Below are 15,624 nucleotides of genomic sequence, written 5' to 3'. Positions count from 1 at the left end.
TAAAAAAAGTTTATAAATTTGGAAAAAATGTTTGCAAAAATGGAAAATGGAAAATGAAAATAAATAAAAGACAAACTTAGAAAAAAGAAAAGGAGAAACAAAAATGAAAAAAATTAAAACATAAAAGAAAAAGCAAAAATCCAGAAATATAAAAGAAACAAGAATCATAAGAAAAGACAAAGAAAAAAGGGAAACTCTTTCCTTCACCCGACGGATCGCACGCAAGCCATCCGCTGCCTCCTCTATGTGACACGTGTACATGTATCCTTCGCACCTGTCTTTTCGCAACATCATGTGTGTTGCAAAACTGTCTTCCGCAACAACACCTATGTTGTGAAAAAATGAAGACAAAAAAGCGAAAAAATGAAGACGAAAAAATAACAAATATTTCTGCAACATTGTCTATGTTGCGATTTGGTTTCCGCCGCAACAATACCCATGTTGCAAAAACAGTGATGAAAAAAAATCTGCAACATCAACTATGTCGGAAAAAAATTCTGCAACATAACCTTTGTTGCAAAGTATTTCTGCAACAATGCCCTTGTTGCAATAATGAGAACAGTGTTAGATGCTGGATACCTGTACAAATAACAGTTGCCGAGGCGGCGAATCTTTTAGAAAAATCCGCCGGCCGACGCGTAGCGTGGCCAAAGAAAAAAACAGAAAAAAATCCGGTTCAGTGAAGGTCCTAGACAGCGGCCTACAGGCCAAATAGGAACGGCCCTGCCGCATGGCCTACCTTAGAATATGTTTTTTTTTAAGGGAAGCCTACCTTAGAATGGTGAACGCTGACCCGAAAACTCTCTATTGGGCCTAGATATGGGCCGAAACCGGCGTCGAGACTCGAGAGCAGTTCGCCCGTTAGCACGGAACTATCCACCGCTGCGCAGAAGCAAAAGCCCCAATCCCCTCCGCCTCCGCCGCCGTTCTTCTCCGTCCGCCTGCGCTCCAGCCGTGCCCTTCTCGTCGTCACCCACCGGCCTCGAGCTCCCCAGCCACCGGCAACCGGAGGCGGCGCCATGTCTCAGAACAACCCCTCCCAGCTCCTCCCCTCAGGTGCGCAGGACAACATCGCTTTTTCTCGCAAAGCTTCTTTCGATTCCCCTAGCTGGCTAGCTCCGTCGCCTAATCTGCTGGGTTCGAGCTCCTGACTCACGGCTTTTGCCTCTTTTCTGTGCGCGTGTCTCCACGCGCGCGCGCGTGCTTGTGCGAACTGGTGCGACGGGCAGAGCTGATCGACCGGTGCATCGGATCTAAGATTTGGGTGATCATGAAGGGAGACAAGGAGCTCGTCGGCACCCTCTGCGGGTTCGACGTCTACGTCAACATGGTCCTCGAGGACGTCACTGAATAGTAAGTGCAGCCCACCCAAACCCTAAACCCTAGTTTCTTTAGATCGATGCGCATCAGGTTTTACCTGGAATCTTGGGTGAAGTCTGTCTTATTTTGAGTGAGTTATCAGCATATTTTAATTATGCTGATGAGCTCACCTAGTTATGACTTGAATTTTGTACTTACACATATGTTGTAACAGCGTCACATATCTGACCGTAGCGAAAATATGTTAACAATTCGCACCAGATTAGCATGACCGCAGGAGTTCACGCCAATTAACGAACTGAGCATCTTCTATCAGTCTATCTGATGGGTCCTGGGCTCGTTGGACTTTGTGTGTTTCGTCTTGTCTTATACGGAGTAGATTAGAAACTCTCACTATCAGTGATACTTGATGCGTACAACACAAGGTTGCTGTAGTAGATATAAAACGAGCATTCGTGCAGCTGGTGCATATGTATCTCACATTGACACTTGCTTGACTTCCAAAGATCACAACACAGCTATCTGTTTTCTGATTTAACATTGTGTATCATGATTGCTGATAGAATGAAAATGGATATAGACAAGTGTACTAGAAGGCTGGGAGGGAGTTGTCTACTTAGAATGGAAACTGATATTCCTTTTCAGAGATGCTGGAAGTACTTTTCCACGGATGTTGTGCTAATTCTACCGTTCATGTCATACTAGTCCACGGATGATGCAGTGAATTTTTAACTTCCATTGATTTCACATTAGTTCATCAAAGATGCTGAGATGGTGGTGCATAATGTCATGTATTGCAAATTCGTGTTGCAGCTGCAGAAGTAAATAAAATAGCATGACTGTTAGTATTTTATGAAGCTCAGAAGGAAATCGTATATAGACCCAGTTTCGTGTGCGCCTGATGGCCAGGCAAACATTGAATGCTTGACGCATAATTGAGTATGTTTAGCGAAATGCTGGATATTGATGGATCTTTCCTTTGCTTAGGCGACGCCGAGTAGTTGCAAAAAAATTCTAGGTAGTCAATCTGGAAGCTCATTACTTCAAAATGATGTTTACGAGTAGTCCTTTGTTGGCTTCATACATACTTTTTGTCTGATCTTTTTTTGAGGACTTGCTTCTGAAATTCTAGTCTAATATCCTTGGTTCAATTTTCCTTTGCATGTTTTGCAGTGAGTATACTGCCGAGGGCCGGCGCATTACGAAACTTGATCAGATCCTCCTCAATGGCAACAACATAGCCATCGTAAGAATTTACATTCAAACACCAACAGCAGTATCTGACTGTGCTAAACGATCAGGCTGATAACATTTTTGTTTTCTCCCTGACAGTTAGTTCCTGGTGGTTCACCGCCAGATGCTGCATGAGCTAGCAAGCACTTCTGGAGGATATCTGTTTGAGGCGAAACTAGACGCGGTGAAGTCTGGACCTTGTATTGCGAAAGCGCTAGATGTTTCTTGGTCAAATGTGCTTTCCTCTGTATGATGGAACCTACTGGGCTGAAAGATGCACCTGCGATTGCTGCACTTGTATGACTTAGCATTCGGCAATGCTAATTGTGACATGTCTCTAGTTGCTGTTTATGTTTATCATTCTGCAATGTTCCTCCAGACGATTGCAATTGTGGGGTTACTGAAATTATAGGTAGGTGATTTTGTCGTAGTGAGCATGGGGGCTGGCTTCTAAAATAAGCTGGGGAGGAAGCCTTTTGGTTCATATTTTTTTTCTAAACTCAAGAACAAACACTAAATTTTTTTCCCACTAAACGAACACATCAATACAAAACAGTGAACAAACACATTATTTTTCTTTTTTCTTTTACATTTGTATGGACATACTTCCTCTGCTCACAAATATAAGATGTTTTGGATATTTCAATATGGACTACATACAGTCTGAAATGGGTGAACAAACACACTAAAACGTGTTTATGTACATCTGATTCACAATAAAGTTGGAACATCTTATATTTTGTGAACTGAGGGAGTATTTGTAAAATCAGTTGATAATCAGTTAATTCTCTACCTTTGAAACAATATTTCATTTAATAATGCATTTACAAACGGTGTTTTATATTTATAAGAGTAATTTTGTAAATCAACTGACTACTATAATTCACAGTCGACTGAGACATGCTTTCCTTATTTTTCTAATGAGCCTGCAGTTTAAAGCTACAAAAATAATTGTTCAACTTTGGTGCTGTAACCTAATGAAGTTGGGAAATTATACACTTGAGTGACCAAGTAGTTCTGTACTCCATTGCATGCCTAATCCAAAGATGAATTGTCCTGAACCAGAAGTCGCGGTTGAGTAGCTCCGAGTAGATGACGCCAGATACTTAAAACCTCGTGTGCACCAGCCCATGTAGCATCAAGAAGACGTTGGTTTGAATGTCAAAAAAAAAAACGTTGGTTTGAGAGACTATGCTCTCACGGCTACAGGCACACCAACTGCAGGGATGAAGCAGCCGCAACGTGGGCCAAACGATATTCGTCGAAGCGCAGAGCGGAGCCGAGAGGCAAAACAATGGTTCTTTAACTCAAAAGTCGAAATATTTGCACAAGATAAGCAACTAAGCATACAAAAAGCACATTCCTATTTCTGTTCTCTTCCTCAAATCTGTAGACAACAGCAATATATACAGACGGCTTTACAGCTAGACATTGTTTCCTGGGCATTAGCCACTGTATATTACATAACTATGATTTTCTTACCTTCTATGCATGTTCTGTGAAGTATGGATACAAAGAGTATTGCTCACAAGCCGCCACATCAAAAGATTGGCGGCACGAAACACGCCGGAGGTGAACGACATTGTCATCAACCTGCTGAACAGTTGGAATGTGCTAAGCTTTCAGCAATCAATGAAACATAACTTAGAAGAAACTAGGATACACTAATCTTACTCCCCTTTTGCTTTTGAAGATAAGCTACTCCAACTGTTCACTTTTTACGACTATTTTAGCAAGTGTGTCATGCAAATAGAAATTTTAGACAATCTTGAGCATATACCTAACTGGCATCAAACTTCTACCGGTAAGGGCATCCCAAAATGGATACTCCCCTGGTGAATCCGTTAATATTGACAATCAAACATCCTACCAGTTTCCACGAGTAACACGCACACACACGTTTTTAATAATGGAAACTTTATGCACAATCAAAGTTGTTTTAATTCATCACGCCGACACTCCATACACAGGTTATGCAGGTACCAATCATTCCATGTGTTGGATCCTTACTGAATGCAACATAAGCATATATAAATACCTATTAGAGAAATAATTAGTTGAATCTCATTTCCATATGTCCATCTATCTATGGAGTGTCTTGTTGTCAAGTATCTTCTCTTGTTTTTAAAAAGCTTGCACCATTTTTTTTAAGGAAAAAACTAGTGCCTGTATATTTATTCTTGGGCAACTAATTCTTACACTTGTGTGATTACTACCAGGATTCCTTAAGCTTCCCATACGGAAAATTTTATAGCCATTTTAGGTGACACACAGAAATTAGAAAACTGAAATACGAAGTTTAGTGACAGGAATAGAATGCAGGATCTGAACTCATTAATTACCAGCTAAAATATCCTCGCTATTTGGTATGTTCATACTCCTGGCTCTTGAATGGATCACTTGAACTCACCTCATTCTTTGCAAACTGTCACAAATCAATGGTCAGATTCAGCATTTCAGAAACAAGAAGCAGAAAATATGTCAGGCAGAGAAACAAACCGTTGTTGTCGTTATTGTCGCCATTGTGACAGGTTGACTCGATGGCAAGATGAAGTTGCTCCAAAATAGATGGTCCGCGGAAGGATCGGCAGGGCTCCAGGTACTTTTCATTGGTGTAGGCATAACAGGGGCCAATGTGTACGGAGCTCTTTGTACTAGCAACCCATTCATGTTAATGTCAACTGGAGATGTATGATGTCCAGTAGTAGGTACTGACACAACAACCTTTCCTTCATCTATTTCTTTGCTAAATGTACATTCTTCAGATAATTTTGTAGACTTCTCCAAGAAGCTTTTGAAGGCACCAGACTGAGATAAGATACTGCACGCAGATAGCCCCGCTGAAGAGGGGTTTGAATGGGAACCGAGGCCAAGAGTAGGCAGCTTATAGGCCTCAGTCAGTTGCACTGAACCTTCTATAGCACGGATTTCATCAGCAACCTCTTCTGCTTTTGATGTATCTGATTGCCGTGTCTTTTTGGGTACCCACCACCTAATGTAATTTGTTAGATCAATTTTCCTCTCTAACCCAAAGCTTCCTGCAAATTTTCCATCCAGTGCGATGCCCTTTCCTGTAATATGAATAAGTTGCAACTTACAAGGTATCACTGCCTATTTATCACTTCTTTAGTTTGTTAACTTGAAAGAGCAGTGTAGTAGTATGCATAGACGCACCACAACTGAGGTTCATGTAGTCATTGCCAAGTAGTTGTCCCAAAGAAGCATCCCATCTGGAATTATGGAGCTGCCTGCATAACATAAGTATGAAGCTTAAGTAATGCACTTGCAGCTTTTTAGTGACGGTTTATGTCGTGACACTTAATTGAAAATTTGAACATTTCTTGTTGCAACATTTATGATTACAATCTGTATATTGACATGGCACACATCTCACAAAACTTTTACTCTACATGCCTGGCACAGTTTAAGTTGAAAAGGTATAGTCTTCAATGCTGATGTCTGGTCAATATTTCAGACTAATGGAACTAAATAAAGCTAGTATTACATTACTTGTCACCAATTGATATCGTACTACCACTTTCCCAAATACGAATATCTACCTGTATATGGATAGGCCCCACACTGCCAATGATCAGATCCGACTCGTGGTACAGAGTGAAAAACTAGGTACTTGTTGTATTACTATGAAGCCCAAAAGGATTGTATGATTGAGGGATTGGGTTTGGAAACTAGGTACTCGTTGTATTACTATGAAGCCCAAAAGGATGGTATGATTGAGGGATTGGGTTTGGAAGCAATTTATGTTTAGTACAAGCTGCAGATATGTTCATTTTCCAAGCTAAGCGCAATTTTGCTTCAAGGAGTTACCAAAGTCTAACTAAGGGCTACCAGTATAGAACTATACTCTTTTTTCAATCCAATTTTCAAGGAAACTGCCAAGCTGTCATGGTGCAAAACCACAATTTTGATACATTAGCTATTGAATACTTTATTTGCTCATTTTAGTTTTGCAGTGTTGCCCCGTCGTGAAGATTTCTGGCAGAAAAACACAAAGTAACAGAGAAGGTTATAAAGTATATCAGATTGTAGCCAAATTTCCAACCCATTAAATTGCGTGGCAGAAATATTTGTAGCAGTAAAGCACAATACAATCATATTAAGCAAAGTATCGACAGTTTAAACAATTTGGAATAAATGATTTGCATGTGGAAAAACTTTTACAGGGATGCATTACAGAGTAAACTCTCGTAAAACAACAAACATAAAATAAATTTGCATAGTAGAGGATATATTTCTCAATCATTAAAACATACCTGGGAAGCCCACGATATTTTGGTAATCCCCTAGAGAAGGCACTGCTCTTTCTGCAAGGCATGCATCTTCCAGTCATTGCTTAATAAAATAAATAATGTCCATGCATTATAAATGCACGAATATACCTTCGAAGAGATACAAGATAGTCCTCCTTGGAGATCATCTGCATCTCTTCAACATCTCTTGTATAATCGGAGACCTAAATACGCAAATACATAATGAACATAAGTTTGCCAATTGTCAAAATTTTCATTAGGTATTGTGACAGTTGACATGGAATTGAAAATAATGAAGCAAATATAATGTTTGTTTTGTCAATACTCCTCAGAAGACATCGGTGTTATTTGTTTTAGGTTACAGTTGCAAAATAAAAAATAAAAAACCAAACCAGATAAGAGAATCATAGACTTATAATAAAGATGAGCTGAGGCCTCATATATCCTAATTTTAATTGTGCTTTATGAAAAGTAGGCACTACATAGTAAACAGTTTTGAGTTTCGTCCCAACACTTATATCTGTAAATATGTAACCAAGCCAAACCAGATAAGAGAATCATCGGCTTAAACTGAACTGAGGTAACATGTATCTCAAATTTCGATATACATAATGTAAAGTAGACAAAAGAGATTAGATATTTCTGAAATCTAGATATTAAATTTGGAAGCTTCCAGTTTCTGTGCAAGAATTTTGTTACATCTCAGGTTCTCATTGCTGAATATTAGTAACAAACAGACTGATTAGCACACAAAGTATCAGTTTCAACATGGTACACTTCCTTAAATAAATGATTAACGCATTCAACTAAACCATGATCTTGTTAAAAAGGGAAAAATATACTCCCTCCATTACATAATGTAGTGCATGTAGATTTTTTGAAAAGTCAAACCTCGCAAACTTTGACCAAGTTTTTGAAGAGAAACATTAACATCTAGAATGTCAAGCGTATATCACTAGGTTCATTATAAGAAATAGTTTCATATTTTATATATTTGATATTGTAGATATAAATAGTTTCCCCTATAAACTTGGTCAAAGTTTGACTTTTCAAAAATCTACACGCACTATATTATGGAACAGAGGGAGTACTTAATAATTTCAGGTGGAAGAATTTAACAGAGACTAGAAAACAAGAGCTGGATGGCATAAGCAAATCTTATAGACGACTCACAGGAAAATTTATCTGTGTTCCAGCTCCCCAGTATTTCAATGCAGCAAGATCATAGGCTCTTGCCGCAGCCTCTTCATCATCATATGCGCCTATGTTGCACATCAATGGTGGGCATTAGAAACATCTTATCAAGTTAACACTATGTGCATTTTAATGTCAGCGTCGGCGGTGCTCCTTACCCAAATATACTGCAGGATTGGTGCGCCGTGTAGTTTCCCATGTAAAAGAAACAATGACATTAAATTACATAAAGGACAACTACAGATGAAAAAATTAAATGGTAAATCATACTGATATAGTTAACTTTAAGTCTTTAATACAAGTCATCTTATGGAGATATGAAAGAAATCATGCACATAATATAAAAACTGAGATATGCAGAGTGCAGACTCTTTACACCCAGTAAATGCATGCGGTGGTTATGGCACAACAGATAATTATCTAGTCAAAGGGCACCTGACTCAAGCAACAGTAAAAAAAGGTCTGTTCGAGTGTAAACTTGTAGACGGAAGAACTACTTAATTACTACATACATTCCATATCGGATGATGAATGATTGAGGATTAGAGATCTGAAGCCAAATGAACTCTGCAATAAAAGGAAGCTACGATGGACAAGTTTTCCTATACACCAATGTAAGATTGCTAAAGAAGCATGATAAATTTACAACAGCTGTAATTCTGCACTGAGCACACAATAGTCGCATACCTTGTTTCCCTTTTTTGTTCTGATTCTGATTCCATGTGCTTTTGTCCCAAAGGTGAGCCTCGTATCGCCCTGTCCATCTATGCCTATTGATGCAACATCGGGCTAAGTAATAAATTAAATGAATACATGTATAAGGAACATCAAAAGGAGACAATGTTTTGCTCACAGCAAGTTTAAGAAAGTATGCCTGTCAGAGGCAGCAAAAAAGAAAAGAAGTAATATAGTACATAAAAAGTACTCATAAAATTGTGGAGGAAGGACCGAATCAATAAGGGACAAATACGAAATGTGCACCGGGAATCATGAAGTGCCAAGTACAGTAAACTGGTGAAACTTAGAAGTATTTGTAAACAATTAAGGTGGTCAAAAGCAACAAGTGTTTGATATCGGAGGTAATACTTGTATTTTCTCGCGGAGATTTCTGGTTGGGCATGCACATTAACCATTAGCATGTGCTGATGTGCAGATCATGGTTTGAACAGGGTACTAACTGTGATGTCGATACATTAATTTTTAGCTGTTTCGTAATAACCAGAGACAAACACTGGCTGCAATGTGCAGATACCTAACAGCAATAGTCCTCTCTAACATTCACTTATTCTCGTCGTGTGACAAACATTGGCTGTGAGAGTGTGCAGACATCTACTGTAACAGGTAACAGCGATAGTCGACTCTAACATTCATTCTCATCGTGTGCTAGTTCTCATCAGATCTCCCAGGTTAGTCGCGCTCTGCATCATTTTCCGATACGCTCCCCAATGAACATGCACTCGAGACAGAGACGCACACGAAAGCTCAGTGGCGATCTGTGGTTCTGAACTTCTTCCAGCCGCGCTCGCCCCGAAACCGGAAGCAGGTGGCATCGGAGATGAGCTAGTGACCCGTGAGCGGGCCAGGCAGGGGCGGTACGTACCGGGTGACCCCGCGGTAGATGGAGCTGCGCTTCCCGGCGGCGCAGGGCGTCATGCGGCTGATGCGGTCCTTGGCGGTGCAGACGCGCTCCTTCCGCGCCGGCGCGAGCCTCCTGGGCGGGGCCTGCTCCGCGACCGCCGCGCCGTATGCGGGCGGCGGCCCCTCGCTTCCCCCCGCCGCGGCCTCCATCTTCTTCTGCAGCCCCGCCGCGTCGGCCGCGGCGGGGTTGGGGGAGGCCATGGCGCCGCCGTAGAGCGCCCTCCGCCGGATCGGTCGGGCTGGCTAGGAGGATGGGGGCGAGCGCTTTGGCCTTCGGTCTTCGGAGCCGTCGCGGTGGTGGTGACCGTTTGGGGGCGGCCGTGGTGGTGGTTTCAAATGGAGGGGGGTGGCGTGGGGTGGGGGTGGGGGAGGAGGGGCAGAGGCAGAGAGGCAGAGGCGGATGGGGACGCGTGGAGCCCAGTGGGCCGGCACATGGGGAGCAGCGAGCCGCAGGGGAATCCGAGGATGCGCGATTGATGATGACGGCGAGCGAGGATAGCGGGCCGGGGCCGGAAAGGGACAGCGGCAGCGCCACGGCGGATGCGGGTTTGTCCGGCCCGTCGTCGTTTGCGCGAACGGCATCGGTACGGCCCCGTGGCCGAGTTTACTCCCCATCGATGCCGACAGGGGCAAACCCCGTGATGAAAGACACGCGAGATGTTCAGATGAAAACTTCGCGATGATGCATAAAAATACACTGGAAATGAACTGAGTGGAGTGGGGTTCAATGCTTCAGGACCGTTGGCCACCATGTATGTGTGTGTGTATCCCCGTGTCAGATGTGGCAGGGATGAGTGAACCACGGTACTGCTGTGCGGCATTGAAGGCAGGTGTACCGCGCTGCACGTTCACGCTCTACTGGCTACATCTGTGTTAATGTTGCACTAGCTTCACGTCACGTAGGGTATAGGCCGTTGTGGCGACATCCTCAGTCACATCGCCACGGGCAGATCAGTGCAGCACCCATACTCGATAGAAACCCTCCATTCGTAAATATTTGTCCTTTTAGAGGTTTAAAATAAACTACCATATATAGATGCATATACACATATTTTAGAGTGTAGATTCAATCATTTTGTTTCATATGTAGTCACTTGTTGAAATCTTTAGAAAGACAAGTATTTAGAAACGGATGGGATAACAATTATATAAGAAACTCCAAATATTTATGAATCGCATAATTAAATCTTGTTGAAATATGTTGTAAAAAATTCCGGCAACAACACAAGTAGAATCTTGCCATCTACTCGTGCATACAAAATGGGTATATAGAAAAACGATGATTAGTGTTTTTTTTTCTCTAAAAACTCTTTTGGGTTTTTAGAGAACTGAGTTTAACTTATCCGTGATTTAGTTGGATAACCCAAACAAGGTTTTAGTTTGTTATAACAGATTTTGTGTTTAAAAAGAACCAGTTCTCTAAAAACAAGCTATCCAAACAACCCCTAAGTAAAACACGGTACCAACATGCTAAGAGAATAGCGCTAAATGCAAGAGAGGTTTAGCGGAAAATGAATGACAAATGTAAACAAATGTTGCATGCCAGTGATTACAAAATAAACGACCATGTGTAGTGGTTGTCTAAAGGCATCCATTTTTTGAGGGGTCTAAAGGCGTCTCTAATCCAACTATAATACTCCAGTTAACTCCAAAAAAGCTCGCTCTCAAAAGCCAGGATTTTGGAGGCCGCATTCTAATCAATCCCTACAATTAGCTGCCAATAAAGTTTCTTTGCGGTAAAATTAAAGCTGAAAAACACAAATTTAGCCACCATCACTACAAACATATATCATTTCCTAACAACTACACAAATACAACAATCCTAAATATAATATAACACTAGATCTAAGCATTATATCCCTCTTACTCAACTGCTTTTTGTACATCTTTGCCCCCATCCTTCTATCTTGTTGTTGTCATTGATCTATAACCTTAATTTTGTTGATTCTTCGCCCAAGCTTATTTCTTCATCGCAAGATCCCGGGGTGACATCTTTTGTCTTGCATTTCCTTTCTCTGCCTACCCACTTCAAATATTCACAAATGTCTTTAACCCTTCAATGGGAAACCGAGAAACCTCCTCCCAGTGTTGGCTCAGTCATTGCAAACACGCCGAGCATGGCTGAGGAGATGCCAGCATCGCTCGTGCTTCTTGTCACCGTCACTGAAGTCGGCACTGTAGCCAAAATGTAAGCTTGAACCCAAAGTCTGGCAACTCCTTTGCCTCTATTGAAGACATATTCACGAACCTTAATTTGGTCCATGACTCGCAGGCGGCACCAACAGGCTTCCTTCACTGACATTATTATTGCGGCCAAGGTCGATTTGAGGCGGGGGATAGCAAAGGGGTCGGTTTGAGGTGAGGGATAGCGAAGAGGTTGACTCGAGGCGGTGGACGGCGGGGGATGGCGAAGGAGTCGATTGAAGGAGGGAGCAGGAGCACGCAACTCAATTGGAAGCGACATGCGGCGGGGCAACTGAGGACAATGGCGGCGGTGACGACAAATGGCTAGTGGTGGGAAGGATGCATGGGGTGCCGACTACGAGGCGTTGGTAGGTCGGGAATGGGTCAGGGGAGAGGGCTCGAGACGAATGAGGGGTTGCATTGCCAGCAAGATCGGTTGGGGCGTGAACTCGCGAGTGATGGCGGCGGCGGTTGGGAGGAGGATAGTTGTTGCACATGTGACTAGGAGGAAAGCAGTGGCACAGCCAACCCATAAATACAACAAGGGCAGGACCTAACCAACAGACAGTGTGAGCTGCCACCTGCCAAAAGAAATAATCCTTCTAACCGCGGATTAGGACTAGTGTTTAGGAGTAATATTCTGGACCGGCTGGCAGGGGTCGCCGGGAGGTAGCTCCGCCACTAGAGGAAATCACTCGCAACCGAAATATTAGTAGGGATGGTTGTTTTGGGGGGCCAACCTAAAAAACATTTCAAAGTTAAAGCCATTGCGGGGATCGTAAAAAAAGCAGTTTTACGAGAGTTAGGTGTATGTCTTGGACTAGACCTGTTATAATGTGAAAACACACACCGCCGGAAACCTCAAAAAAATGGACAGTTTTGGATCAAATTCATATTCAACCCTCAACTCAACACAAATCTGATAATCTCGAATGAGGGGAACATACAAGATTTTTTTTTACTATTATTAAGAAAATGTATCTTTGTACAACCTCAAGAAACCTTTTCTTTGGAATTCATTACAAGAACACTCACATTTTTTAACCATCTTTTTATAGTTGAAACAAACTTCAAAATTGTTGAGCTCGAAATCAAGTCTGAACTCCTTTCCCCACAGAATAAAAGATTGAACTTGATATAACTTTCTTTTTGCTAGAATCCTTATATTGATGGTTATTATGTCGATTTTTCTAATATGATGACTCTAGCAGAGTTGGTTTAGATGCTATCGGCAAATATGAACCTGAAAAATAATCTTATTTTGGATGGACCATCTTAGTTAAGCTTTATTTATAATTTTGATTCATTATCAAACTAATGTTAAAAAAACGTTTTACATTATGAGACGAAGGGAGTAGTATATATAAACAGAGCGCACACATGGAGATGTGTGCTCATGTGTATCACGAAAGTCGAAGCACAGAGTCACGCTCCAGCCGACGTAGGTGGATGCACGTGTATGTGCGTCCTCGCTACATCATGCATATTCCAACGGTTATCACACGGTCACACGGTCAATCGAGCATGGCACATGCAGTATACTGTCAAAATTAAAGAGCAAACAAAAGGTTTTCTCTGAGATCATCAACTACTACTAGATCGAACCGTCAACACGTAGACGTACCACGCAAGCAGAAGCAACTCACGAACGCACGCTTAGGACTTCAGGACGACGCACGCACTACTGCTGCTTCGTCGTCGTCGGCGGCGGCGGCGGGGTGGTCGTCGGCGGACCCTGCTTCAGCAGGAGACGCTGGTCTTCGGCCTCCTGCAGGCGCGCGATGACGGCGTGCAGCAGGCCGATGGTCTGCTCCTGCCTCATCGCGGTGGCCTCCATCCTCCTCAGGGCCTCGTCCTGCCTCCGGATGGTCTCCTCCTGCTTGCGAGCGTTCTCCCGGATGGACTCCTCCAGCCGCGCCTTGTGGCGCGCGTCGGCGGTGGCCTTGGGCAGGAGGTCGACGACGTGCCTCGCCACCGGGCGCGGCAGCACCGACTCCACCATCGCCTCCAGCTCCCACTCGCTGCTCTTCTTCCATCCCCACCAGAACCCCACCGGCACGCCCGTCAGGAACCACTTCGCCCTCATCATGGCCATCGAGACCGATCTTGATGGATGTGCGACGGTGGGTCTAGCTCTAGTAATCTCTCTCCGATCTACGGGCCCTCGCAAGAGAAAACACACGAGGGATATATTCTGGATATATATAGGGCGCGTGTGAATATCGAGATGTTTGCTAGGGTTAGTTGTCTGGCCCACGCACGTATGAGGCATGCGCGGCTTGGGTTCCAAGATGTAACGTACGCGTACACACACGGTCAAACCTTTTTTTTTTGAGAAATACTCCCTCCGTTTTTATTTAGTTTGCATGTTAGTTTTGGTCAAAGTCAAGCTTTACAAACTTTGACCAAGTTTATGTACAAAATATTAAGATATACAATAACAAATCAACAACATTAGATTTATTATTAAATGTACTTTCACATAGTATAGATTTATTATGATAAATGTCTATATTATTTTCTATAAACTTGGTCAAACTTTACGAAGTTTGACTTCAGTCAACTCTAATATGCAGAGTAAATAAAAACGGAGGGAGTACACAAACCATCAAACCAAGAAGGATCGTTTCGGGTGCGCCCGGCCTCCATACGTGCGTAGCAAGGTTTTTTGTTTTTGTTTTTTGCAAGCGCTACGCCTCGGCCGGCTGATTTTTGGCAAAGATCGTCAGTCACGAAATCCTTCGATATGATCGAGCGGTAGTTCGAGCGCAACATTGATCATGTTGCAGTGTAGCTGCTGCAACATTGATCATGTTGCAAAACGCCGTCGTTGCAACATCATGTTGATATTGCGTCTTGGCCGCAACATCAATCATATTGCAATCCAACTACCGCAATATTGCAATCCGGTCGGCCTCGTTGTCTGTTGTTTGCAACACCACCGTTGTTGCAAAAGCTTAACTCAGAGGTGATGAGCAGTGACAATGCCGAGTGTGCCGGCCTATAGCAGTGTGCCATTCTTGAGACCTAGACCATGACACCCACGACGTTTTTTTTTTTGCGCGTTGACTCGTCTCTCAACACCGATGACCCCTTTGAAGCACTGACCACCCATGCGCATGCATTACTAGCGGTCACCCAATGCAGCACCAGTGGCTCCCCTTCATAGCACGTCATCGCGTTAGCATGCTTCGCGGCAACAACAATGAAGGCGCCACCCATGACTGGCTCCCCTTCATAGCACGTCATCGCGTTAGCATGCTTTGCGGCAACAACAATGAAGCGCCACCCATGACTGGCCTTTGCAGCATAGGAGGCTCACCCCTTTGCACCAATGTTGGCTTGCTTTCACAGCTCACAGCAATAGCAGCTTGCGACTGCACACATGAGGGAGGGTCGAGGGAGGCAGCACCGCGCTGGAAAGGTTCGTTACCGGACCGGACCTAAGCGGTTGTGAAAGGATAAGATCGCGTCCCTGGCATGTGTCACTGGAAACGTGGCGAGAGCATGACGCAGCCGATGAAACGGTGCAATCAGTCAGTGGCTTACGAGCGACAGAGATGCAGACGCTCACAACAGTACGCACGCTCACCCATACAAACATCCTCACACACAAACACATACCCTATCCTTGGGACTAAGACGATAGGTCTCCCAATTGCTAAGCTTCAAGGGAAGAATGAAGTCTCATAACCACACGTCAAGACGTGCGTGTCATGCAGAACCCAGATGATCTCTGTTATCTGCACAACTTTTAAACAGAACAAGCCAGAGCACAGGAACA

At 43.2% G+C, this 15,624-nt stretch overlaps 2 protein-coding genes across 3 annotated transcripts; one reads left to right on the top strand and one right to left on the bottom strand.

The window, feature by feature from the left end:
- Nucleotides 1-825: 825 nt before the first annotated feature.
- Nucleotides 826-2,931, top strand: LOC123054276 (sm-like protein LSM5). The gene is made up of 4 exons (XM_044478009.1): nt 826-1,056; nt 1,230-1,353; nt 2,494-2,566; nt 2,653-2,931. Exons 1-4 carry the CDS (start codon nt 1,020-1,022, stop codon nt 2,686-2,688), a joined length of 270 nt encoding a protein of 89 aa, XP_044333944.1. The 5' UTR covers nt 826-1,019; the 3' UTR covers nt 2,689-2,931.
- A 905-nt stretch (nt 2,932-3,836) lies between these two features.
- Nucleotides 3,837-10,010, bottom strand: LOC123054259 (AP2-like ethylene-responsive transcription factor SMOS1). Of its 2 annotated transcripts, none has more exons than XM_044477993.1 (10): nt 9,619-10,010; nt 8,706-8,788; nt 8,177-8,185; nt 7,998-8,086; nt 6,954-7,027; nt 6,828-6,878; nt 5,728-5,801; nt 5,053-5,624; nt 4,896-4,978; nt 3,837-4,149 (listed from the first exon to the last, which is right to left on the bottom strand). In XM_044477993.1, exons 1-9 carry the CDS (start codon nt 9,855-9,857, stop codon nt 4,913-4,915), a joined length of 1,257 nt encoding a protein of 418 aa, XP_044333928.1. In that variant the 5' UTR covers nt 9,858-10,010; the 3' UTR covers nt 3,837-4,149; nt 4,896-4,912. The 2 variants fall into 2 exon arrangements, with proteins under 2 accessions (XP_044333928.1, XP_044333936.1); XM_044478001.1 differs by having other exon boundaries at nt 3,837-4,146.
- Nucleotides 10,011-15,624: the final 5,614 nt, after the last annotated feature.

The sequence above is a fragment of the Triticum aestivum genome, chromosome 1A, assembly GCF_018294505.1.
Source record: "Triticum aestivum cultivar Chinese Spring chromosome 1A, IWGSC CS RefSeq v2.1, whole genome shotgun sequence".
Taxonomy (NCBI): Eukaryota; Viridiplantae; Streptophyta; class Magnoliopsida; order Poales; family Poaceae; genus Triticum; species Triticum aestivum.
Note: the sequence above shows the minus strand (reverse complement) of the source record. Positions and strands in the feature narration are given on the sequence as shown.